At 41.4% G+C, this 27,903-nt stretch overlaps 1 protein-coding gene across 3 annotated transcripts; it reads left to right on the plus strand.

Annotated features, from left to right (window-relative positions):
- On the plus strand, positions 1-26,362 carry LOC309805501 (uncharacterized protein). 3 transcript variants are annotated; one of them, XM_082623417.1, is made up of 5 exons: positions 1-91; positions 5,094-5,510; positions 6,565-6,652; positions 10,538-11,697; positions 24,222-24,577. In XM_082623417.1, the coding sequence occupies exons 2-3, from the start codon at positions 5,094-5,096 to the stop codon at positions 6,598-6,600; spliced, it is 453 nt and encodes a 150-aa protein (XP_082479543.1). In that variant the 5' UTR covers positions 1-91; the 3' UTR covers positions 6,601-6,652; positions 10,538-11,697; positions 24,222-24,577. The 3 variants fall into 3 exon arrangements, with proteins under 3 accessions (XP_082479543.1, XP_082479542.1, XP_082479541.1); XM_082623416.1 differs by lacking the exon at positions 1-91 and having other exon boundaries at positions 4,620-5,510; XM_082623415.1 differs by lacking the exons at positions 1-91; positions 5,094-5,510 and having other exon boundaries at positions 5,943-6,652; positions 10,538-10,664; positions 11,602-11,697; positions 24,222-26,362.
- Positions 26,363-27,903: the final 1,541 nt, after the last annotated feature.

Raw genomic sequence — 27,903 nt, forward strand, 5'->3', positions numbered from 1 at the left:
GAAAAAATACAGGTTGGACATTTAATGCACCCTCCTATGGATGAATATGGAGCAGAGCTGAAGACAAAGTTGACGTCAGTGAGTAAGCCCAGTAAGTTTCTCTCGTTGGCATCCATTTTGAAGTACTTTTCACATCATCTCTTGCAGAACGGTGCTTGCTTTAAAAAAAAAGTGTGTGTGTGGTGTGTGTGTGTGGCATTTTAATCATTCAATATTTTCTTTACCAGTGCCTTAATTGCATTGTTCTCACCATACACTCTTTCTTGAAAGCAGTACATTATTTGACAGTTTGTTGACTAGATGAGAAGGGACAGTGAAACTACCACGACTCTCAAATTGTAGAAGTATCTGGTCTCAGAGACTGCTAAGGGCCTATATACCCCATTTCTAACAGAAATGTGACTAACGACGGGGATGCCCCATGTGTGGGGTCTTTCATGAATCAGAAAAGAAGTCTTCCTAGAAAAGACTCGTTTCAGTAGTCCTAGACTGTGGTACTCCAGAGAGTTTGACACCATTGGGCACTGCACCATTTTAAGAGTCCTCTGGTGAGTGGGAAGAGGGTTATTTGAAGGGAATGAAAAGAGGAGAGAACCTTCCTTGCTCAGGAGAACACAAATGGAAATTGTGGCCTAGACATTCATTCCCTTACAACTATCAGTAACTATGCACTCTTGGGAAAGTCTTAATTAACCACAGGTACCTGCAAACTCTAGAAAAACTCATGAAGAGGTACATCAGCATGTACAGAGTATGTACAGCAGCATTTTTTTCCAAGAAATTTTATTGTGGTAAAATACACATAAAATTTACCATCTTAACCATTTTCAAGTGTACAGTTCAGTGGTATTAAATATATCCACAGTCTTGTGCAACCATCACCACCATCCATCTCCAGAACTCTTCATCTTGTAAATCTAAAACTCTGTACCAATTAAACAATAACTCCCCACAGCACCTCCCCCCCCCAGCCCCAGGCAACCACCATTCTGCTTTCTGTTTCCATGATTCTGACTATTCAAATAACCTCATATAAGTAGAATAATAGAGTATTTGTCTTTCTGTGACTGGTTTATTACAGCAGCATGTTTTTTAAAGCTACTATTACTCTTACTTGAAAATGAAAAACAAACAAATAAAGCTTGAGATAGTCTATCATGAGTCATTTGGTTAACGAGAGAGAAAGGATTTTGTTTAACCTTGTTTTCTGTTTCATGTTTCTTGTTCTGCTTCTCTTCTCTGGCCTTCTCGTATGTTACTTAAACATTTTTTAGACTTCCACCTTGATTTATATAGTCTTCTTCAGTATATCATTTTGCATAATTTTTTAGTGGTTGCTCTAGGTATACACACATAACTTAGCAAAGTACAGAAACCTCAATTCCACTGAGGTCCCTCTGTCTCCCCACTTTTTAAAATATAATTGTCTTAAGTCTTTCCTCTGTATACATTGGGCACCAATCGTGCTATCATTTTACTTCAACCATCACTTCTCTTTTAAGAAACTCATAGTTAGGAGAGTCAATTTTAGTTATCCCTATTTTTACCCACTCTGATGTTTTTTTTCTCTCTACAGTTCCAAGCCTTCTTCTGTTATCATTTACTTTGTTTAGAATACTTCCTTTAGTTATTCTTTAAGGGTAGTTCTGCTAGCAATGAATACTCTTGGTTATCCTTTGTCTGAGAATGTCTTTATTTCCCTTTTACTCCTGAATTGTATTTTCACCAGATATAGAATTCATGGTTGACAGTTCCTTTTCTTTCCATTTGAGAAAAACATGCTGCTTCCTTTGGCTTCCACAGTTCAGATGAGTGGGGGGTGGTTTCCCACTGGTGTTTGGTTACAGTAAGGTGGGTATTACCAAAAAAGTTCTCTGTGTTAGGCCACCATTTTCCCCAGTTTCAACTAAGGGAAATAGGCTTTTCTTAGAGTTTTTTTTTTCTTGTCTGGGTCTGTTGTTGGTTCTGGCATGTAAGCTTCTGCAACACCCTAGCTGAGACATACAGGAGGTGATAAGGAAAACAAGGGAATTTACCACGTCCTTCCCTAGCTCTAAAGTTCTCAGTTTGCCTTCTTCCTTCCACATTTCAGAGTCTTCCTGTGCTTGTTTGTTGTGTTATGTCCATGGATTTTTAATTGTAAAAGGGATGACATGGGAGGAATGGGGCTACTCCATTTTGGGTCAAACCCCAGGTATGGAGTTTTCCTCAACATTTTATTATGAAAATTTTCAAATACAAAGTAAAGTTGAAAGAATTTTACAGTGAACGCCCATATACCATCACCTAGATTCTACCAATAACATATTACTAAATTTGTTTTATCACGGTTCCTAAAAGATAAAACTTGGAGACAACACAAATGTCCATTGACAGTATAATAATTAAAGCTACCTGCAATAATGGGGATAAATCTGACAAAATGTTTGGAGAACAAAGCACACAAAAAATATGACTATATGACTCTATTTTATAAAGTTAAAAACAAGTAAAACTATTACGTAAGGATGTATGAGTAGGTAGTAAAACCATAAAGAAAAGCACAAAAAGGTCTATCTCAAAAGTCATGATAGTAGCTGATTAGTGATTAGGAAGAAGGTACTGAGTGTTAGTAGGGGGCTACCTCTCAAGTTGGATAGATGTTTACAGGGGTGATCTCTTTATAACCATGTGTTACACTGGATTATATGTTCTAATTGGCTTTCTGTATGTATATTTCACATTTTTAAAAGTATGAGAAATATGATTCTATTTTTGTTTCATACTCACAAATGTGTATATGCACATACAACAGCATATATGAATAGCATATAAACATGTAACCAATGTTTCTGTTGGATTTATTTCTTTATTACATGTTTCTTCATTCCATATACTGTGTGTAAATTTTTTTAACAATGAATGCATTATTTTCATAGACAGGATAAACAACAAAGCACTTTTCTCTTTAAAAAATTGTGCATATACGGTATTTCAAAATGATACCAAAAGTTTTAACATTTCAATAGGAAATGGGCAAAGTACATATACAGGCAATTAATATATCTGAATGGTTCAATAAATATGATATTATATTTAATTTCAAATTAAATATAAAAATTTTGCTCTATTAAATAAAAAAAGGGCATTTTTTAAATCGTTAAAAAGAAAAAACCCAGAGTGGGCATGGGTGTCAGAAACTGCTTATGGAAATATAAATTGTAAAATCTTCCTGGAAGGCAACTAGTCAATGTACTTAGAATTCTACCAGTCCTTGATCCAGCAATTCAACTTCAGGGAATTTAAACTAAAAAGTAATTTTCGGGCTTCCCTGGTGGCGCAGTGGTTGAGAGTCCGCCTGCTGATGCAGGGGACACGGGTTCATGCCCCGGTCTGGGAAGATCCCACATGCCGCAGAGTGGCTAGGCCCGTGAGCCATGGCCACTGAGCCTGCGCGTCCGGAGCCTGTGCTCCGCAACGGGAGAGGCCACAATACTGAGAGGCCCGTGTACCGCAAAAAAAAAAAAAAAGAAAGAAAAGAATTTTCGAGCTTCCCTGGTGGAGCAGTGGTTGAGAATCTGCCTGCCAACGCAGGGGACACGGGTTCGAGCCCTGGTCTGGGAGGTTCCCACATGCCACGGAGCGACAGGGACCTTGAGCCACAACTACTGAGCCTGTGCGTCTGGAGCCTGTGCTCTGCAACAAGAGAGGCCGAGATAGTGAGAGGCCCACGCACCGCAATGAAGAGTGGTCCCCACTCACCGCAAGTAGAGAAAGCCCTCGCACAGAAACAAAGACCCAACACAGCCAAAAATAAATAAATAAATAAATAAATAAATAAATAAATAAATAAATAAAAATAATTTTAAAAGATATAGCTACAAGGATATTAATGGAGCAAAAAACTAGAAAAAATATAACTAACAGTAGGGGTAAAATATTAGGTAAATACATTTAAATAAATAAGTTTAAATATGTTTAACAAAAGAATTTATTTAAATGCAATGGTTTGTACTGAAGTCACTGAAAACACTACTGACGGATAATATTTATTGGCAAGTTCAAATATTCAAGGCATATGCTTAAGTGGGGAAAAAACCCACACATAATTGTAACCAACATAGGTTACAATTGCTATCTGCAATATTCCATTTTGTTAAAAACAGATTGGTGTGACTATCAGAGAGATTAATATGGAGTTCAAAGGGCTGCTAAAAGATGTTCACCAAAATGTTAACCATTTCTTTTTGTGTGGTGGCATCAAGTGCATCTTTCTTTATTTTATTTATCAAACCTTCTAAATGGGCCATGTGTTTCTTTACCAAAAAAAAAATTTGTTGGTTTCTCGGTGCCTGAAATGGCCCTCCTCTCCTGCACTGCCTCTGACTCTTCCCTCCATTCTCACTCTCTCAGTGAGGCCTGCGAGGAGCCACCCTACTCACTTTCCCAAATGAGCCCCAAATCCCCACCACACTGCTCTTCTTTCACTTTTTCCCATAACACTTATCTCCTAAAATGTTATATAATGATATTCATGGCTTATTGACTGCTCTCTACCTCCTTCCCCCACCCCCACCTCCCAAAACTGTTCTCCAGAGCAACGATCTCTCTTTTGCCCACTGAGGTATTTCAAATCCTTTACAATGGGGCTTGGCACATAGCAGGTGATCCATACATTTTTCTTCGAATATAAATTTCTTTCTTTATTTTTGGCTGCGTTGGGTCTTCGTTGCTGCTCACAGGCTTTCTCTAGTTGTGGTGTGAGGGGGGCTACTCTTCGTTGAGGTTCGTGGGCTTCTCATTGAGGTGGCTTCTCTTTCTTGCCGAGCATGGGCTCTAGGTGCGCAGGCTTCAGTTGTGGCACATGGGCTCAGTAGCTGTGGCTTGCCGGCTCTAAAGCACAGGCTCAGTAGTTCTGGCACACAGGCTTAGTTGCTCCAAGGCATGTGGGATCTTCTAGGACCAGGACTCGAACCCGTGTTCCTTGCATTGGCAGGCGGATTCTCAACCACTTAGTCACCAGGGAAGTCCTCCATACACTCTTGTTGAAAGACTTACGGGGAAATAGGTTTGTTCTTGGCGGTTGTCTACTTGCCTTGCTCTCATTTACGCAGATGCAGAGCTACAAGTCACTGCCCTGTAGGAACGTCGGTTTCCTCCTGGAAGAACCAGGAACCCAGGAGCCAGCAGCCCAAGGAGCTCGACCACGAACCCAGAATGGGGTCTGGACAAGTGATAGGCTCAGCCAGGGCTCTCCTCGCAGACAAGCTCGAAGAACTACATTTCCCAGAATCTTTTGTCCTCGCATGGACTACATTTCCCAGAGGGGCTCGCGACTGTCCCTGCCCCGCCCCTCCCGGAGCTACGTGAGGCGTCGGGCGTCGGGCGTTTGCCGGTGGCTTGAGCTGATTACCCGCCAGAGGTCCGCCAGAGCGGCACCGCGTGGAGTCCCCAGCGGAAGCTTCTGTCCGGTCGTGGCAGTTCCGGAGCCTCCAGCCTGCGGCCCGCGGAACCCCCGATGCCTGGGCGAGGTGAGCGGCGGGGGGTAGGCAGGATGCGGGAGGGAGGACCGGGCTTCGGGAGGATCCGTCACCGGGGCATGGGGCACAGGCCCAAGAGACGCGAGCCGGGTCTTTGTGGGCGCCGGCGGGCCGAGAGCCGGGCACCCCTGGCTCTGTTCGCCTGCCGCCCCCAGCCATCCCACTGACGTGCCCCTGAACGAGACAGGTCGGACAATTCGTCCCCAGTGGCTGGACCCAGCCACCCTCCTGCTTCTTTCCGACCAGTTCCCAGCGCGCTGCCTGCTCAGCGCCTGCTGGCATTTGAATTTGTTTCGGGCTGGCAGTGAACGTGAGAAAATTATTTCCTCCCCTTACCATCACCTCTGCACTTCCGAGTGACAGGCTTGTTTTACGCGAGAAGTGAGTCGCCGGCTTCCCCCAGTGGCAGAGCCAGGACTGGACTCAGGTCTTTGGTTTAATGGGCCCTTTCCTCAAGACAGCAGCCCCTCCCCGCCATAGGAGAGCTGATGTTTTCCCTTTCCGAAGCAGCTTTCTCTAGAAATCTGGAAATTGTTTCCTTGACAGGAGGGGGAGGAATTGGGTGGGAATGCTTGAGGTGGAGAAAAGTTGTCACATGCACGCAGGGAGGTTAGAGCAGGTGCTCTGGAGCCCGCGGTGCCTGGAACCCTGGTGCCACCCTCCCTGGCTGTGTGGACTGGGACAAGTTGCTCCCACTCTGCCCTCAGTTTCCTGATCTATAAAATGGGGTGCTGACAATGCCAACTGTGCTGTGGGACTCGATGATGTATTGATAGGTAGTGCCTGGCACGCGGTGAGGCTCAGGGAGTTGCTGCTACTGCTGATAGAGTCCTAGGACTTTTCCTCTGAGCCAGGGAAGGAGCTGGGCCTGGACCAGGATGACCCAGCCCTTCTCTCTGGTCCTGTCTAGCCCTCGTTCCTTCTGACTTCCTTCTCTGGGGGCACTTGGCATCATTTTCAAGTGGTATAAAGGTTTCAGAGCTGCTGATTCTGAGGTCTAGAAAGCAGAAGGGGCTTCCTCCTGGTTCCCTTTTTCTTCTCTCAGATCTGGCTTCTGGAGACTTCTCCCATCCTAAGGTGAAACTGCCCAGAAAGAGGACATGGCTACTGAACAGAGGGAAGCAAGGTCTCAGGTGAGTTCATTGCCATCTCAGGTCTTAGAGATAGATGGGTTTTTTTTTGTTATTTTACCCTTAAACTGAAGTTTTCTCCCCAATACAGTCTTCACCAGGATTTGGAGCCCATGTCCTTCTGCCTTGGAAGAGTTGGTCCACCCTGGTGGATGGTGGATTGCATAGGGAATGCTTGCCTCCAACCCCCCAATCCATGGCTTGTGTTTCTCTTTTTTTTCTAATAGACACTCTTTTATTCATTAATCTCAATTCACTGTATGATTACTGAATTGATAGGTAAGATGCCACATGTCTTATACCACTTGGGGTCAGAACAAACAAACATGCACACTTGGCAGAGCTCCTTTCTGGCCTGTCTCCTTTGCTCAGTCGTGTCCCCCTCCCTACCCTTGGCCAGAATGCTTTTCTTTTTCTTTCCGCCCCTGAGAAATCCTCATGATACCTTCGCCAGGCTTTTCCCAGTCCATAGTTTTTAGTTTTTCTCCATCTTAACTTTCTGGATCATGTGCCTTGCTTCTGTCACTCTCTTGAAAACTGATGTTGACCTGCCATTTTCATCTTTATGTTGTGAGAATGAGGGTGGGACCCCATCCAGGTGAGCCACTGTGTGAACAAAGGATAGCCATGCTGGTGGGGACATAGATGGAGAGCTCTCTTGACTCCAAGAGCAGAGAGAAGACTCCTCAGGAAGCAGCAGTGTATGGGATATCATGGGATATTGGTAGTGGAGAAGCAGTGTATACGGTGATTCCTCAGTGGGGCTTTTGAGCCAGATGGCCAGGTTTGTGCCCATCTCCTCTGTTGCTGTTAATGGGTCTTGGGCAAAAAACTCCACCTCTCTGTGCCTCAGTTTCTTACCTCTCTGTGCCTCAGCTTCTTCACCTGTAACATGAATACAGCAACTGGGCCTACCTCAAAGGGTAGATGAGAGGATCCTGGGAGTTAGTGCATGGAAAGCATTCTTATCAGGGCCGGGCACATAGTAGATGTTCAATATGTGGTGGTTGTGGTAGCTAAACGATGTTATTCTAGTTCATGATGTCTATCTATCTACTGTTGGTAGATAGAAATGACTATAGTGTCCTTCCTTTACTCATCCTCATCTAACAATAGTAGTTAACGTTGCTGGGGAATATCCTGAGGGCTTCACCTTTGTTCTCACTGTCATAGCGAAGCAGAAGTTATTACCCCCATTTTACACTTGAAACTGAGGCTCAACGAAGTCAGGCAACCTGAAATCAAACCCAGGTATGTCTGGCCTCTAAGTTCATGTTAGTTATCATCCAGCCTTTCCTCTGGTACATCTTTCAGAACACAGGGCAGGCCTGGCTCCCAAATGACCAGAGTTCTCTGCAATGTGATGTTGTGTATCTTTTGGACCCATGAAATGTGGTAGTGGTTGATCTTCTGAGACTGTGGCTAGGACCTGCCTCTGCATATTTGGGCTACTTTTTTCTAAGCCCTTCCCATTCCATTCCAACAGAGCCAGGCTGCTCTCTTACCCAGAATCTTCTCCATCCCTGCTTGTGAGTCCTATGTGACATTTCTCCCTAACCTCACCTGCTGCCGATATGTCAGTACTATGTGGAATTGTGTGTAAAACTCAGTGACAGGACGTTTAAGACCAGAGAGAGAATATACCCACCAAGTGCTGGGTTAAAAGAAAACTTCAGTTATCGTCTTGTCTCTGCCATTGATAAAGTATGTGACCTGGTGTCTTAACTGCCCTGGACCTTGTGTTTCTCATCTCTAAAATGAGGATTGAACGAGGAAATAGTATATGGTCCTGTCCAGCGACACTTTTCTTGTTCAAATTGTTTCACGCGTTTTTCTTGTCTGCCAGTTGGATTGTAAATTCTTTTGAGGGCAAAGATCATTTCTTGTATTCCCTGCCATGTGCCAATTAATTATCTTATTATACATGCACTGCATGTTAATGTTAAAAATCTCAGAGAATAAAAACGTAAAATCACTCTTACCCCAACATCTTGAGATAATCATGGTCCTACCTTTGGTATGCAGCCCTCAGAATAATTGTCTGTGTACCTTTCTTTATTTATTATTTATTGATGTACATGTGTACATATGTATGTATGTATATTTTTATTTTATCATTTTAGCTTTTTATTTTGATAAAATACACATAAGATTAAACTCACCACTTTAACCATTTTTGAGTATATTGGCATTAAGTGCGTTCACAGTGTGGTGCTACCATCACTGCTCTTTACCTCCATTGTATGGATTATCATTTATTACTTAAGCCTATGAGATAGGCGTTGAGAGGCAGTTCCTTGGATTGGAATTCTACCTCTACCACTGACCAGTGATGTTGTGATTTATAATACGAAATATATATTTGGTCTTTGTCCCTGTTCCTGGCACATAATTTCCAAAACCCTTGTGATTTCCTAAGTGGTTAGTAATATATGCTTTTTATCCCTGAAATTACTTCAGAGCAATGAAGGCACAATGGGTGTGTTTTGTATCCACACCAGAGTTTATGTTAATGAGGTTACTTTTGTACCCCACCTAAGGATGCGGGCTAATTGCCAGGGGAATCAACCTTGATTAAAGTGTTGGAATTTTCAGTCCTGCCCCCCAATAACCCCTCTTATCCATCTGTCACCACCGTAGGAGATGAAAGTTGCATCCGTCTCCAATGGTCAGTGATTTAATCAATCATGCCTATGTAATGAACCTCCATAAAAACCCAGAAGGGTTCAGAGTTCTTCCAGGTTGGTGAACATGTAGAGAGTCAGAGAGAATGGTGAATCCCGAGAGAGCATGGAAGCTGTGCACCCCTTCCCTGTGCCGCTCTTTCACCTGCCAGTTCCTATATCTTCTTTTATAATCAACCAGTAATCTAGTAAGTAAATGTTTTCCTGAGTTCTGTGAGCCACTCTGGCAAATTAATGAAACCTGAGGAGAGGGTTGTAGAAACCTCCAATTTAGAGCCAGTCAGTCAGCAGCACAGGTAACAACCTGGACTTGTGATTGACATTGAAAGGGGGCCAGTCTTGTGGGAATCTGACACTATCTTCAGGTGTCAGAATTGAGTTTAATTGTAGGACACCCAGCTGGTGTCCCACAATTGCTTGGTGTGCGGAAAACCCCCCACATCTGGTGTCAGAAGTGAAGTAGTGTTGTATTAAGAGTAGCGGAGACATGCAGGAGGAGTGAGTTTTCCCTTCATACCAGCTGTGTGACTTGGATAAATTTCTCTTTGTTTTCTCTTGTGTAAAATGGACACAATAATAGTACCTTCTTCATAGGGTTCTTGTGAAGATAAAATAAAGATACACACTAAAGGTTAATATAAAGCTCTAAGAATAGTACTTAGCCTGAAAAAAGCATTCAATAAATTATAGCTATTTTAATTTCCATTATTACTGTCCTCAAGCTTTAGGGAGCACAGAGTGCCTTCAGTTATTTAAACTAGCTCCCTCAGTGATTATTGAGGTTGTTTCCATTTCTTTGCTGTTACTAACACCATGATAAATGTCCTTGCATGTGCATTTTTGTTCAGTGTTCATTATCAAACAAATATAGTAATTGGAGAGTTAAAGAGTATGCACATTTTAAAGCTTCTAATGTATGTTATCAAATTGCCAACAGGAAGATTATTCTAATTAACACTCCCACTAATGGCCTTAATACCTCCACCCATCTCTTGTAGCAGTTAACTCGGAGCCTGGTTCATACTTCCTGCTACTCAGTATCTATTTGTCATTGGTCAGTTGTTCATTAAGCAAATGACCTGGAACCTTCAGAACCTAGAATAATATAGAAGCATTTCATGGTAGCCCGTCTACTCCCCACTGCCACCTTTTTCACCCTGTGTGATGGGTGGTCCTGGGTGAGCTGAGATGCTTGTCTCTACAGGTGTCAGTGACGTTTGAAGATGTGGCTGTGTTCTTTACACGGGATGAGTGGAGAAAGCTGGCTCCTTCTGAGAGAAACTTGTACCAAGATGTGATGCTGGAGAACTATAGTAACCTTGTCTCATTGGGTAAGGAAATTTTCCCTGTAGATACAGAGTTCAGAAATTGGGATACCTCAGCATCTGATTTCCTGGGTAAAAGCCCTGGGTCATTAAAAACTTTAGCTGAGTTTTGCCTTAGCACTGTGCAAACTGGATCTCCATAAATAAACCTGAAAACCTTTTTCTCCCTCGTAGGTATGGAATTGCCCCATGGATGGGACAATCTACAGAGCTGCACATTAGAAATTCCCTCACTGCAGGCAACATTTTCCCACTATGACTGAACTATGATGTGTTTGCTCATCTCTTAACAGAGAGCATCCCTGAACCTTTTTCTTTGACCCAACACTGGCTTTTTTCAATTCTCTTTTACAGGGATCAGCAAACTTTTTCTGTAAAGGGCCAGGGAGTAAATATTTTCAGCTTTGTGGGCCACATATAGTCTCTGTAACGTATTCCTTTTCTTTTTTTTTTCTGAACCATTCTTTGCTCAAGGGCCATGCATAAACAGACAGTGGCCTAGATTTGGCCTATGACCCATAGTTTGCTGACTGCTGCCATCTTTCAAAGGGAGTCAGATAGTGTTTTCTCATTTTAAACAAGCTACTTGGTACATAATCCTTTCCACAGATACCTGTTACAAATATTAATTGAATCTGTACATTTAACATACATTTAACAGTATATACATATTCCCTCTTGTATAGAAAGCTATTAGCACCCTGTTAATCAAGTCTGCATGTTTATCATACTTCACTAACATACAACTAAATGTTACATTGCCCCTTGCTTTTACCCTAACACACCCCTCACATGGTGGGGGCACAACTGGAGCATCCCACAGAAGTTCTCTGTATCATCCTTTGAGTTTTCCGCTCAGATCTCAGATACCTCTTTGTGTCAAGGCAAAATCAAGTCTTTTTTTTTCTTTTTCTTTTTTTTCTTCTTTTTGGTCTATGAGCAGGACTCCCATTTTCCAAACCTGAGGTGATCTCCCTGTTGCAGTAAGGAGAAGATCCCTGGAAGGTAGAGAAAGAAAGCCCTGGAGGCTCCTCTCTAGGTGAGTGGGTGCGGAATGTCTGCAGGCAGCAGTCTGGTAAGTGAGTGCATGTGCAACTCGGAGATGTTGGTCGGGGAATTTTCTGCAGGTTCTCAGTCCTGAAGAAGTTTTGGAGAAGGGATGCTAAGGCCCCTAGTCACAAGCTTCCTCTTCTTCTCTGATAATTACTGCACAAGTGAATCTCTCAGGATCTTTTCTCTTGTGATTTCCTGTTGTTTCAGAGGAGGGCTACATTGTCATGCATTCATTCAGCAAACTTAGTGCATTTAAGGAACTGCAGATAATTCATTCAGACTGAAGCTCAGGGTATATGGGAAAAGAAAGAGATGAGGAAGGAAATGAGATTAGAGAGCCAGGTGGGGGCCACACTATGAAGTGCTTTGGTACAGTTCTTAGGGATGGGAACTGTCCATGGATGACTGGAAATAATTGAAGAGTTTCAAGCAGAAGAGTTGTATGGTTGTTGATATTTTAGAAAAAATAGTCTGAGTCTGAGATACTTTAAACGTCCTTCAGTAAAGGCTAAAGAAGCTGAGGTGGGTCCCTACACTGGCACACAGCACCACAGTCAGAAAGCAGCAGCACTGGTGTGGGCAGAGCTCCAAGCTACGTGAAGGACTAAAGCAAGTTACGGTGCATTATTATGACATATCGCCATTTATGTGTAAAGAAAATTAGGTGGGTGTTTGTCTATATGCATTATGTGCGTGTAAGTGCCAAGAGAAAGGTCGGGGGACACCTAAGCTGGTAACTAGTTACATTTGGATTGGGACTGAGAATGGGCATTGATGAAAGAGGACTTTAGTTACATGCAATGTTATTAAAATTTTCACAGAGAATATATTCATGAGTCCTTATTACACAGTTTCAATTAACTAAGAATGGTTACTTTGGAAACACTGTTGGTCCTAGATTTGAAGTGAGGAAAAACTAGAGGTGGGAACCTTCTGGAGATTATTCCATAATGTAGGCAAGACATTACCTGGAGGAAGGCATGTGCAGTGAGTTCAGGAAAGAGGAGAGGTCCCTTTATTAAGGGTATAGGACAGGTTCGGTGTGGGATGGGTTTCATTTGAAATGTTAGTGAAATATGGGTAGAGGTCACCAGTGGACAGCTGTAGAAGGTAAACAGGGTCAGAACTCAACAGGGAGGTCAGGGAGCCATCAGTGCAAAGGTGGCATTTGAAGCCTTGAGCTGAGCAGATGAGGGACCGGAGGAGAGGACAGAGTCCCAGGAAACCTCAGTTTTATGAGGTGGGTTAAGAAGGAAGAATCTGTGGCTGAGCCTGAGAAGAAGTCACCAGAGGAGAAAACTGGCAGATTCGGCTGTCATGGAAGTTGAGGACTGAGAGCTGTTGACCTGGGGAGGCCAGGGCTCTGGGGGAGCCAGGTTCTAAGCCTTGCTCACTGCTTTCCTGTCCCGTGATAAACAGCAGTGCAACCTTGGACAGAAGGATGCAGGTCCTGCCCTGGCGGAGCTCAGTGGAGGGGGAGGCTAATCGCACACAGGGCTGTGGAATGACAGCCTCCGGTGAGGACCTCGGGGGAAGAGCCACAGGTGCTGTGAGAACGTGGAACAGGAGGGGTGCTGTGGGCAAGGCTTCCCGAGGAAGGGCCGGATCCCACATTGTGAGAAGCGTTCAGGCACAGGAAGAGCATGTCCGAGAGTCCAGACAAAGGAAGCCGGTGTGTGGAGACGGGAGCAGGGAGAGGGGGCCGGGACCTGAGAGCCAGGCACAGCCTCTGAGGAGTTGAAGTACCCTGGCCACGAGCCCAGGTTTATATTGTGCAAGGATCAGCCTGCAACCAATGTGGAGCCACCTGCCATAGACGTAGTAGGACTTGTCTGAGGTTGCTGTCAGGTCCAGATGAGTCAGTGATGACCCCTCACAATGCGGGCCCAGCAGAAGGGCTGTGGGACAGGCTGTCTCGATCCCTAAAGCGCCCACACCTTTAGTAGAGCTCATTCTTCCCCGTATAATGTGAGATCTTTTGAGGTGGGAACCACACTTATCTCTCCTTATATCTTTTAACTGTCACTTGGGAGAAATATTCTAATTTTGTGGGAACTGCTAGAGACCACCACAAAGTAAACAGAGAACGCAGGCAGCAGGAAACCAGTGGAGAGTTTAGGAGGGGCGTCAGGTGTGGACTGAGTATGGCATGGAAGATCAAAGGAAGAGACGGAAGAATTGTTCCCTTTCCATTCGCCTCGGGAGCCTCTGATCCATGAGGAGTCCCCCTTCCTGAGTGAAATGTTAGTTGGATTAAACTGAATAGAAAGTATGACTGGAGTCGAAAGCTGTCCAGAGAGACCCTGAAAACACCTAGTGGTGATGTCAAGTCCTTCTCAGGTTTGGGAAACTGTCCCCAAAGGAAAACTCTGAGTGGGTGTCTGGAGGAAGTAAGGCCATCAGAGCCAAGCAGTGTGTGCATTTCTCTTGATGGGATGAACCTCCTCTCTTTGGTCAAAGGAGACAGTGAGATGGGGCATCCTGGGTGTGCTGGCGTGTGGTTGTGTCTCTCCTGCACCCCTGGCGAGTCTCCCATTTGCCTGGACTAAAGTGCCCTTGGAACAGTTTCCCTTCCAAGGGGAGCTCACTTCCCTGTGAGCTTAGGTGAGGGACCTGGATGTTCTTGGAAGTACCTTGATCATTAACTGTAGACCAAAACCAAAAACCAACCCTTTGAACAACCGGTGACAGAAAAGCTTATGCTTCCAGGGTAGGACTCCTAGAACCTCTAATTGCCTCCAAGTGTGTTTTTAAAATATAATTTTCACTTCAAGACTCCTCACAAATAGGAAAAACAAGACAAAAAGGGAAAACAAACTGTCATCCCTGGATCTGTATGTTTCATGTTGAGAGATGGGAGGAAATGGCTCAAAGGGTACACGTCTCATCTGAGTCTCTTACTTAAGAAATGAGTCCAAAGTCTAATCACTATTCTGGCATATTATGTATATAAGTTATCTATATATAAAATAAGCATAATGTGATTCAATCAACTTGAACGTCTCATGAGTTTGATTTACACCTAACATGAAAATATTCTTTTATTCAAAAAGTTTAAAATCCAGGGATGATCTAGGTAAACAGTTACCTCCAATGAAAAGGTGTTTTTCTTTCTTTGTCTTTTTCTCTTCCTTTGTTATATTTATGCAAGAATTCAGGGCAGACTGAACCTGGAAGGGTGGTCAGCTAAGGGGTTGCTTGTGGACTGCCTTCGACTCACTGAGACTTGCTGGGGCTTCATCTGCACAGAGAATAGGGGTCTTTTTCTAATTTGCAGAAAGGTGCTGTAGGGGTTATAGCGGCAGCCTAATGAAATATCATGCAGTGATTTTAAGGAGTGAATTTCTTACAAGGTGAAAGTTGAGCCCAAATGCTCTGTAGCCCTGTTTACTATGTTTGATTTAGACTTGTTCTCATCCCCTGTGCTCCTCTTCTGCCACCAACATCTACTGTCCTTGTAGCTGCCAGAATGGTCTATTTAAAAGATAGATCAGGTCATCTCACTCGCATGCTCAAAACCTCTAGTGGCTTCTATCACATAGAACACAATCCAAAGCCCCCAGCGTGGCCCTCAGAGGCCTTTGTGGTCTGACCCCAGCTACCTCTTTGCCTTCACCTCCTTCCTCTCTGCCCTTCATTGGAGAACTCTAATCACCCTGGCCTCCTTGTAGTTCATCAGGAAGGCCAAGCAGGCTCCCACCTCAGGGCCTCTGCACTTGCTTTTTCCTCTCCTGGACCATTCTTCGTGATGGCCAGGAGCCCACTTGACTCACTTCCTCACACTATACAGGTTTCTGCTCAGATGGCACTTTGTCAGTTAGACACAGCTCATCCTTTGTTCTTTGTCCTCCACAGGACACAGGTCCTTTGTCCTCCACATTCTTTATCCCCTCACCATGCTTCATTTTCTCTCAGAGTACTTATTACTGCCAAATAGTACATATTTATTTATTATCAGCTCTTCCTCTGGATTGTAAATTCCCTCATGCTGGGTTGTCTGTTTCATTTGTTCCCATGTCCCCAGTACCTAAAATAGTGTCTGGTCAGAGTCAGCTTCCAGTTAGTTAGTGAATGTATGAATGACTTGGTTAGGTAGTCGTGATGGAGACCGAAAAAAGGGAACCAGTTGCAGAGATATTTGGCAGATAAAAGCAACAGGACTTGGAGATGGTTTAGATATGGAAGATAGAGGAGATGGAGTTGTCAAGGATGCGTGCTTGGTTTGTGGTTTGTTCTGGGATGGACAGTGATATCCTTCACTGAGATAGTGGTGCTAGGAGATCAGATTTGGGGGATGGTATAAATATGGTTTTGGATGACTTAAATTGTCTTTGGTTGACCCATTTATTCAAGTGGAGATGTCAAATAGCCTGTTTGATTTGGAGTTCCACCCCTTATAATATACCCTGGGCATTAAATGTAAATTTGGGAGACCCTGTCACTAAAGATAATTGAAAGAGTGGTTGAGTTTGAGTTAGCCTGTGGAGTGGATTCAGAGTACAGCAAGAGCAAGAAAGAGCCTAGGACTCAATCTTGAGGAACTCTGGCATTTCATGGCTAGGCAGAGAGAAATGAACCCATAGGGAAGACAAGGGTAAGGTGTACTATAGAAGGAAACTCGGGAGTCTAGTGTCATTGAAGTCAAGTCTCATAAAGGATGGTATCAGTAGAGGTAGGGAAAAGTAGATGAACTTGAGACATATTTGGATGGCAGAATAAACAAGTCTTGGTAATTGATTAGCGGAGGGAGAGGTGTGAAGGATGCCTTTTAAAGTTTTGATTCAGAACTGGTGCCAATTACAGAGACAAAAAGGTTATACAGGTTGGGGGGAGGAAATAATCATAAATTCAGTTGAGCTGTCTTTGAGACACTCAAGTTGCTGTTTTGAGCTGGGTTTTGTATAATTAGGTATGGAGAGTAGAGAAGTCTTGCCTAGAGTATGTTTATAGATGAAGCTGGCCTGTGAAAAGGGTACAGAGTGAAAAGAATCAGGGGCCTAGCACTCAAACCTGTGGAACTCCAAGGATTAAAGATCAGGTAGAGGAAAATGAGCACACAAAGGAGATTGAAGCTGGTGGAACATGAGAAGAATTTGGAGGCAAGTTCAGGGTCACTGTAGCTTAGGTAGTGAGCATCTGAAGGAAAATGAGGGGTCACTATCAGATGCTGCTGAGAGGTAAGTTAGGTGGGGACTGAAGAGAGCATCTTGCCTTTGTCACATGAAGGTCATGGTTGCCTTAGAGTAGTGGTAAGGACAGAAGCCAGAATGGAGCCCACGAGGGGTGAGTGAGCAGGAGGAGATTAATATGTGTGGGATACGACAAGGTGAGATGTGACAAGGAGGCAGTAGTTGGAGAGCTCTTCTATGCAAATATAAACAAATATTTCTTGTTTTTCTCTGTCCACTCCAATTATATTATACAGCACACATTATTCTGCCCCTTTCTCTTGATATATATTGAAACTCTTTCCATGTCAGTACATAAAGAGCTTCCTCATTCTAAGGAGTAGTTCTACGGCCTTCAGCTAGCTCTCTTCTTGGCTGGCAGAAGAGGTGATTTTGGTTGTATGTGGCTTTGGATAATGTTAGCCCATTGGGTCCAGTTTGGGCTAGAATTTTATAAATGCTATGGTTTCTAATTAGCAATATGGATATTGGTTTAAAGCTGTACCTTTATCGTGTACCCATATGATGTCCTGGTGTATTACAGTTAGAGTTAATCCAACTGTCCATCAAAGGAATCTGGTTGAATAAGCTGAGGGACATTCTCATGGTGGAATTCTCACTGTAAATAAGAATGAGGAAGAATTCTGTAAATTCCACTGTGGGGTGATAATATTACTAAGTAGGGGAAAGTGCAGAACAGAACAGTGAGAATAGGAGTTTTATCAAAGGAAGGAGGAGATACCAAAAAAGACAAAGTGTATATTTGCTTATATTAAAAAAAAATAGAGAAGGCAAAAAAAAAGGATAAAAGCAGATCTATAAAAATGGTTACCTATAAGGTGAAGGAAGAAAAAGAAAAAGGATTGAGAGAACAAGGATAGAATGTAGAATTTTTTTAAGGTACCTTGTTTTTATAATGTTGACTTTGGAACCATAAAAATGTTTTATAGGGCTTCCCTGGTGGCGCAGTGGTTGAGAGTCCGCCTGCCGATGCAGGGGTTCGTGCCCCGGTCCGGGAAGATAACCACATGCCACAGAACGACTGGGCCATGAGCCATGGCCACTGAGCCTGTGTGTCCAGAGCCTGTGCTCCACAGCGGGAGAGGCCAAAACAGTGAGAGGCCCAAGTACCGCAAAAAAAAAAAAAAAAATTAAATTATAAAACAAGATTAAACAAAAATGAAAAAGTGTTCCATAAATATTGAAAGCAAAATGAAACAAATGACCCTAATTGTGTTTCAGGTTGTTGGCTTAGTCACAGAGAAAAATTATCTCAAATGCTTTTAAATCACAGCAGCTTGAATAAAGATCCTTAGTGATTTATATAAATATTATGGTTTATAATAAGTAATATATATTTGGTACAGAGCTCCTAAAACCCTGGGAATTCCTAGGTGATGAGAGCCACAAAGGTGTCTTTGTTATGTTAATGAGGTTTCTTTTGGACCCTATCTTAAGATGGGGCCTGGTTGCCATAACCAATCATGTGATTAGAGGTTTGAAAGTTGACCTCCAGGGAGGGGAGGGGGACTGGAGGTTGAATTAGTTGCCAGTGGCCAATGATTTAATCAATCATGCCTGTATAATGGCGCCTCCATAAAAACCCAAAAGGACAGATTCAGAAAGCTTCTGGGTTGGTGAATATGTGGAGATCTGGGGAGTGTGGTGTACTTAGAGAGGGCTTAGAAATTCCATTCCCTTTCCCCATACATTGACCTGTGCATCTCTTCCATCTGGCTGTTCCCAAGTTATATCCTCTTATAATTACCTGGTGATCTAGTAAGCAGAATGTTTCTCTGAGTTCCATGAGCCACGGTAGCAAATTAACCAAACGTAAGAAGGGGGTCGTGGGAACCTCTGATTTATAGCCAGTTGGTCAGAAGTACAGATGATAACCTGGGTTTGTGACTGGTGTCTGAGGGAGGCAGGGGGCAGTCTTGTAGGACTGAACCCTTAACCTGTGGGATATGATGCTATCTCCAGGTAGATAATGTCAGAGTTGAGCTGAATTGAGGACACCCAGTTGGTATCCAAGAATTGCTTATTATTGATGTGGAAACCGCCCCCCCCACCACCACATTGGAATTGGGTGAAGAACATGTAATTAATACCTTACAGGCAAAAATAACTTCAAACAATAATGTTGATTTTGGTGGTTATAATAAAAATATGTGGTTATGTTTACAAATAGAGTTCTTATCTTTGAGAAATGTGTTCTGAAGTATTATTGATGAAATGATATAATACAGAATTAGCGTACTTTAGCATATGCTAATGAAAGAGACGTAAGGGAGTTGTATTAATTTTCTCAGCCTGCTCCAACAAAGTGCCACAAACTGTGTGGCTTTAAACAACAGAAATTTATTGTCTCACAGTTTTGTGGGGTGATTCTCCCTCTGAAACTCCAGGTAGAATCCTTCCTTGCCTCTCCCTACCTTCTGGATGTGGCCAGTGGTCCTTGTTCCTTGGCTTGCAGCTGTATCACTCCAGTCTCTGCTTCTCTTGTCACTTGGTGTTCCCCTGGGGTATCTTGACATGGTCTTTCTGTGCTTGCCTGTGTCCAAATTTCCCTTTTATAAAGACACCAGTCATATTAAAACCTACCCTAATCACCTCATCTCAACTTGATTGAATCTGCAAAGTTACTTAACCTTACCAAATAAGGTTATATTCTGAGTTATTGGAAATTAGGACTTCAACATATCTTTTTTGGGTGATGCAGTTCAACCCATAATAAGGTAATAGATGAAACAGCATTAGTGATTGTTGATGCTGGCTTGGCAATTCATTGTACAATTCACTCCACTTTTGTACATGTTGAACATCTTCCATAATAAAAAGCTTTAAAAATCAGAATTACCAACAACAGAATTTCTAAAACAGCATTTCTCTTTTTCACCAACACAGGCATTCTGGAATATATTTACAGATGTGTAGTTCTGCCCCCATCGTGGTGTTGTGTGTAATTCTCAGCATATAGCTCCCTCAATTCTCTGACTCTAGAAAACCTTACGAGACTGCAAATGCATGTGACATTTTTATAGGAATAATTTTGAATCTGACCACCTGTAGGATAAGGTGGGAAGGATATAGGTCTGGAAAGTTGGCTTGGGTTCAAAGATTTTGATGCTGCCTTTAGCCCTCACACTATCCCTCCATCTAATCTATGGCTAATCCTTTAAAATCCCATTTTAGACATTTCTTCCCCCAAATTCTGGCCACCACTAGTACGCCTTCCCAGCTTGTACTTGGTACTATCTGAGGGTAGTTTGGATGTTGTTGTAAGCTCACATTTTCATCCATTTCTGTCTTGTGTTTTTGTTGTATAAATTACCACACTTCTCCTTTTTTGTCTCTAATGCCAAACTGGGAGCTCCTTAAAGAAGTTAACTGTTTCTTTTCATTACCAGATCTGGAATGTCTTGTGGATCACATGCCTAAGATAGAGCCTGACATGTTGTAGGTGCTTTTTAAGTATTTGCTGAATGAATTAAATAAGGAGCAGTCAGTGCTTTTTGAAATAATAAGAGGAGTTCTATATAGTAAGAAGGTTAAGTTCAGTGGGAAGTAATACTAGAAAGGTGAGAAACAGGTCAGAGGATCACCTTGAAGGTCAATAGCAATAGTCACTATTGAGTAAGGAGATCCTGAACTTGGATGTATTAATGATGGTTGTTAGAGACATCTTAGTGAAGAGATTCAAGGGAATTTGATGACTGACTAGACTTGGAATGCAGGGGAGAGAAGCTTCTGAGATGAAACTAAGAATTGATGGCAAAGGAGCTGAAGAAGTTATGATATAATTCAGAACTTGGAAACACAAAAAGAGTTTGAAAGGAATGCACTGGATTCGGATTTGGACAAGCTGAATTTGAAGAAAAATCCTCAAATGAAGAGTCTAGCAGGCAGCTGGAAATACCTCTGTAAAGTGTTTTGAGGCTCAGGATAGTCATTCAGATAGGAGGTGTGGGAGTGGATGAAATCATCTAGGGAGAGAAGGTTGAAGAGAGACTCACAGGGTTTCATAAGCACCAAGGGAAGAGAAACTAGACCTAATGACAGGAACTAGTCAGGGTGGTGGTCATTGGCAAAATCACCTGTTCTCTAAACTTCTGACCTAAGTCATAACCTGGTTCATGAGTTAGCTCAGGCCCAGGCTTGATTCTGGGAGAGAGCAAAAGTTGAACTGCACTTCAGGAGACATATCTTAGACCTACAGAAAACTTTAAGCAGACCATAAAGAACAGTTAGGATGTCCATAATCCAGGACTGATGTCCCCTTCATTGGGAAACATGACTGTTTTAAGTTATTAGTCCCATTCTGGACTAAGGCATTGGCACTTGAAGTAGAGTTGAGGTGAGTTTCCCAGTATTGGTATGGACCCTTGTAGCTATAATTACTTGCATTAAAAAATAAAAACTCCCCATGTCCTGTTTCTCTATTCTCCTTTAAACAGAACTTTTCAAAAGCATTTCTATACTTGATGTCTCCATGTTCTCACCTCCCATTGTTTCTTCTGTGCACTCCAGTAGGGCTTTCTTCCTTACTAGTCCATGAAAAGCAGTTATTAAATCCCAGACAGTCTCCATCTTGGCACAATCAGGGTTAAGTTTTTAATTCTTAAATTGTTTAACAAAATTGATCATTGCCTCCTCACTGGAGTACTTTCTTCCTTTGGCTTCTGGACCACCATACTCTTCTGCTTTTCTTCCTTTTCTTGCCCTCTAGTATTACAATGCCTAAGTGATTTTTTCAGTTCTTCAGCTTTTTTGTTCTTTTTTGGCTGCGTTGGGTCTTCATTGCTGCGCACGGGCTTTCTCTAGTTGCAGCAAGCGGGGGTTCTTTGTTGCGGTGCGCGGACTTCTCATTGTGATGTCTTCCCTTGTTGCGGAGCACGGGCTCCAGGTGCACAGGCTCAGCAGTTGTGGATCATTACCTGGTCCATAGTAGGCAGTTAATAAATATTTGTGAATGGAAAGGATGTCTCCAGCATATGCAAATATAACAAAATAAGAAAAAAACATGTAGTGCTCCAGAAACTGCATGTAGTTCAGTATACATGGCAAGAAACCAGGGGAGGGAGATGAGTACCGAGGTGAATGAAGGTCAGATCATGAAACACCTTGTTGACCATGTTAAGTACTCTGGACCTTACTTATATACAAATAATTGAAGATAATTTGGAGGATCTTACAGAAGTTTGCAACATGGTAAGATGTGGATTTTAGAAAGATTACTGTGGCTACAGTGTGGAGACTGAATTGACAGCACGATTTGAGGTGGGGAGACTAGTTAGGAGTCTATGGTGGAAGAGTAAAGCATGAGAAACAGAGTACCATTTAGGTACCCGAGCCCAGTGCTCAGGGCTCTAGTAAAGTTGTTGGTTGTAAAACTGCAGTCTTTACATACAGACCTAAGGCAGGGTCTCTAACTTTGCCTTATAAACTACAATCCAAAATTTTGGAATCTTGCTATTTTCTTCCCAGCTCGTGTAGTAACCTAGAACCAATGACTGATGTTCACAGGGAAAGTACTCCATTTTTACCACTGCCTCCCACACTTGTGCCCAAATAATGTTATTGAAATTTGGATCACTTAAGCAAGACTTAGATGGATAAGGAAATTGAAAGGTGTTGAACAGAAAATAAAATAAAAAAACCTCCTCTTTCTGTTACAACAAATAGTAAAGATTAGAGAGCAGATAGGTTTTGTGATTGGCTAAGTGAAAAAGAGCTATTACACAAAATGCACATTATGGTCTCTTCCAGAAGATGTGGTTCCTAATTTAATGAGTGATTTATTGATACTTATCTATATATGTATTTTAAAATGAGTGTTATTCTCACTTGCTCGGCTTGGCAAATATCAGTGCCTTAAAAAAATAGTAAAGATGGGTGCATTTAAAATTAGTCAGAGAGGGTGTGTAGAATGGGGGAAAAAATCCCAAACCCTAGGGAAAGCAGTTTTAAAGTAGAAATAGAAAGTTACCCATGAAGGAAACTGAGAAGTTAATACTGGTAGAAGAAAAGAGAAAAGCAGAATGTATTATGTTCACCAAGCAGAGAGAATCTGTAAACAGGTGAGAAAGTGAATGTCAGATAGGAATCTCAAAATACAGTGAGTTGCAAAGGAGCCCTTTAAATGGTTACTCTAGCCCAGGAGAAAATGCCAAAATATATGTATACCTATTCCCCACCAGAATTTAATATTCAATGAATTGTGTCCTTACCCAACTTTAAAATTTATTGAATTTAATTCTGTTTTTTACCACCTTATCATGTTAGCCCTTTTTACCATTTTATGTTTATTCCTGTCTTATTGATCTTTGACTCTTTTCTATGCTGCTTGCATAGCATCTCCTGCTTGATAAATGAGCAAGGCTGCTTTCTTATCTTGCAACTTTTGGCTTCATGCCTACCTGTTAGCACCTCTGTAGATTAATTCAGTAATTACTTCCTGTTTGAACTGGCTCTGAAACCCTCCCACTGCTTGTATAATGTACTGTCCTGGAAGGCAACTTCTCATGCAAGTCTTGAATCCTGTGTGTGTGTATGTGTGTGTGTGTATGAAATTAATATATAAATAATTGAGATTATTTGACATTGTTCCAATTAGGTATATATAAGTTATTAAGGAAGGTTAACAAAACAAACATTTTGTGTATAATTCAGATGCCATTAGGAGGATCTGTAGGTGAATAGGGCATGCTAATCTGCTTGCAGAGAACATTAGGGTAGAAAAGGAAAGTGAAAATATTTAGATATAGATAAATATAATTACATATATAGAATATATAGATATATATTTTTAACACTGTGGTGAGTGCCTATAATAACAGGAATGCTCTGTGGAAACTCACAGTCAAGAAGGGACTCAGAGTTAACTTTTGAACTGAATCTGAAGGATACAAAGGAATTTGGCATGAGGGAAAAGGGATGAAGACTTTCCAGATTAGGAATGATTACACAAAGAAGAAAAATGTCATGAAGATAATTTAGGATTCTATCATAGGCTTTGGACTCTGATCCCAGGCTGCCTTTTCCAATTCATGGCTCCCCTTTGAATCCCTCTTCTCCATTTTCCATTAGCCAATTCTTCTGATCACTCTTACACTCACCCTCTTTAAATGGGTTTGTTTAATCTTTTCTCCACCCTGTTGTTCTCAACTCATGTTGATTGATTCTCTGTACTGCTTAAATCTCCTAAGTTTTTCTTCTTACTGTTTTTGGCCATATACCAAGACCTTATTTAAATACCATCAATATTCAGTCTATACATTTAGTCTCAGTAGCCAAATGCTGTATCACATGGAACATCTTCAGTTTTTTCTTTCCCTTCCAGGATGGAAGAACAGTTATAAAACCACAAAGTCAACTCAAACACAAGGTTCTTCATTTCAGAAGCTGATAATGAAAAGATCCAAAAGGAATGGACCCTGGGACTTCAAATTAGAAAACCCTTGCAAATATGAAGACAGATTAGAGAAAAAGCAGAAGAAAAAAGAAAGTGTTCAGATAGTTTCAGTCGCTCACAAAAAAATCCTCACTGTAGAAAGAAAACATAAAAATACTGAATTTGGCCAAAACTTCAGCCCAAAGTCAGTCCTTGTTAGGCAACAGATGGTTCCCAGAGAAAACACCCCACCAAAATGTGAAATACAAGGAAACAGCTTCAAACAGAATTCCAATTTATTTAATCAACAAAAAATCAACACAGCCGGGAAACGTTATAAATGTAGTATGTGTGAGAAAACCTTCATTAATACTTCATCCCTTCATAAACATGAGATAAACCATAGTGGAGAGAAATTGTTTAAATGTAAAGACTGTTCGAAAGCCTTTAACGAAAGTTCAGCTCTTATTCAACATCAAATAACTCATACTGGAGAGAAACCGTATATACGTAAAGAATGTGGGAAAGCCTTCACTCTCAGTACATCCCTTTATAAACCCCTAAGAACACACACTGTGGAGAAATCCTATAGATGTAAAGAATGTGGTAAATCCTTGAGCAGAAGGTCAGGCCTTTTTATACATCAAAAAATCCATGCTGGAGAAAACCTCTATAAATATAATCCAGGTAGGAAGGCATCTAGTTGCAACACATCCCTTCCTGGATGTCAGAGAATGAATTCCAGAAAGAAGTCCTATTTATGTAATGAATGTGGCAACACCTTTAAGTCTAGTTCATCCCTTCGTTATCATCAGAGGATACACACAGGAGAGAAACCTTTTAAATGTAGTGAATGTGGGAGAGCCTTCAGTCAGAGTGCATCTCTTATTCAACATGAAAGAATTCACACTGGAGAAAAGCCTTATAGATGTAATGGATGTGGAAAAGGTTTCATTGCTATTTCACGACTTAACAGACACCAAATAATTCATACTGGTGAGAAGTTTTATAATTGTAATGAATGTGGTAAAGCCTTAAGTTCCCACTCAACACTTATTATTCATGAAAGAATTCATACTGGATAGAAACCAAGTAAATGTAAAGTGTGTGGGAAAGCCTTCAGACAAAGTTCAGCTCTTATTCAACATCAGAGAATGCATACTGGAGAAAGACCCTATAAATGTAATGAGTGTGGAAAACATCCAGGTGTAACTCATCCCTTAGTAATCATCAGAGAATTCACACAGGAGAGAAACCATATCAATGTGAAGAATGTGGGATATCTTTTGGCCAAAGATCAGCTCTTATTCAACATCGAAGGATTCATACAGGAGAGAAACCCTTCAAATGTAATACATGTGGGAAAACTTTTAGACAAAGCTCATCACGTATTGCCCATCAGAGAATTCATACTGGAGAGAAACCCTATGAATGTAATACATGTGGGAAACTTTTCAATCACAGGTCATCTCTTACTAATCATCATAAAATTCATATTGAAGAGAACCCCTAGAAAGTAGGTTTGCATGTGTGACATTCTGAAACCAAAGCTCATCAGAATACATGAAAGTGATGTAATAAATGTAATGGATATGAAAAGCCATTCTATGATTTAGTCATCAAATAATAAATTCCAAGGATAAACCTATGTAATAGATAATGAGAAAAGTGGAAATTGTTCAGTCCTATCAGACACTTTATAATAACCTAAAATGAAGAATTCTGGACTGGAGACATTGACTTTGGGCATTTGTAAAGTAATTGTTTTCTCTACAGCATCGCATGCTGCATATCATATGTTATTGTTGTAAACATCTGGGTGATGATGGGAAGTGTGCACTGGATTTCCTGTTAAACTGTAAACTTAATACTTTTTTAAAAATAACTGACATTGTAATAGTATATAAAAGATGTGGTCAAAGAAAGTATACATTTTTAGAGAAAAGGACCAAATGAAAGTTACAAATGAATTGTAAACTACCTCTGACTTTCTGGGGTTTGTCCTTTTCCTGACTTGATGTCAAACTTTGTGCCTGGATTTCATTTAAAAGTAGAAATAAAAGTCTGTTCTCTTCCTTTGTTCTTCTAGTAATTGCTGTGAATTGGAAATTTTCTACACAATTTTTAATTCTGTTCTCAGAATTATTTTTTTTGCTCTGAAGTCATTTATTATGAAATTATACATGCTATATACTGTGAGCTGTCATCTTAAGTATATTAAATGGAAAAATAAGCAGTTTTCAAGTTTAAAGCTATTAAATTATATTTAATATATATTATACATATATATTTAATAACATATATTCTAAATTCACAGCAGAAGGGGCTGTCAAAAGTAGTTTAATGAATCTAGCATATGTGCCAAAATATTGGAAGGTACATCAGTCACTTCATGAAATAAAGAGTATGTTTTTCCTACTTGGTGTTCTCTAGTGTCAAACAATTTTAAGAAAACAAAAGGAGTAATTTATAAGCAACTCAGTAGTTTGGTTGGTTGGTTGTTTGAGTCCCAGCTTTGGGACATGTACTATGCTGCACACTGGGAATTTTAAGAAAAAAGTCACAGGCCTTCAAGAAGCCATGAATGGAGGAAAGGGGATGGAGGACTATCAGATGAGTAAAGCAAATTATTATGTCACTGTATGTAAGTGTGGTTGTTTTAACAGGCAGATAGATAGGTTGTGACAATATGTTGCAGTGCAAGAAAGTTGTAGAGATGTGGACGTGATGAAGGAGAGATTGAATGTAACCAAGGAAACCTGGTGACATCAGAGAAAGCTTTCCAGAGGCAATGATGCCTGAGCCAGGTTTTGAAAGAATAATAAGAACTCTCCAGAGGATGAGATAAGCATTCCAAATAGGAGAGGTAGAGGTGAGTAATAGCATGACACCTTTATGGAAACTCAAGTATAGAACTAATGAGCAGGAGAATGGCAGATGTTAAAGTCTGAGTAGAAGGCAGAGGCCAGAACACAAAGGGCCTATTTGCCATGAAAAGAAGTTTGGATTTTATCCTGAAATTGATGGAGTCAGTTAAAAATGTTAAGTAAGGAACATTGTTCTGGCAATGATGTATAGAGGGTGTGTTTCGTATGTATTAAAGCTGTATAGACTGATGCCTAGAAATCTGGGCTATGGTAATTCAAGTGATAGGTGAACGAGAGTCCAAACTCAAGCAGGGATAGCATATATGGAGAACAGGAGACAAGATAATGGATTAGAAACAAGACATGGTGTTCACAAGCAAAGAGATGAGGTTGGTGAATGAGAAGGCTAAGCTGACTCGAAGGTAGGGTTGCCAGGTATCCTGTGTATACTGGATATGTCTCGTATTGAATGACTTCGAACTGCATCCTCTATTGATTTTGTCAGGTCACCCTTATTGTAATAAGTTGTGCTTTTTCCCAGTAATGAAAATTGAGCAGTTGAAACTATTTTTCTGCTTCAGTAATTGGCACTTAAATGACTTAGGTGGCAATGCTAGCTGAAAATTGTATCTCCACAAAGACCGAAACAATCCCTTATAGTCTCTTTCGTATTTTTGGCGGAGGAAAGACCAAAGTTGGGGGGGGGCGGGGTGGGTGTAGGAGAAGGTAAATAAGAATTGAGAGTCTTCTTTTCCATATTAAAG

This window comes from Mesoplodon mirus, assembly GCF_964341445.2.
Source record: "Mesoplodon mirus genome assembly, chromosome: 5".
NCBI lineage: Eukaryota > Metazoa > Chordata > Mammalia > Artiodactyla > Ziphiidae > Mesoplodon > Mesoplodon mirus.

Bases quoted from the DNA above. Each gene is read 5' to 3' on its own strand.
- LOC309805501 (XM_082623415.1), top strand. From the start codon at position 24,290: ATGAAAAGATCCAAAAGGAATGGACCCTGGGACTTCAAATTAGAAAAC.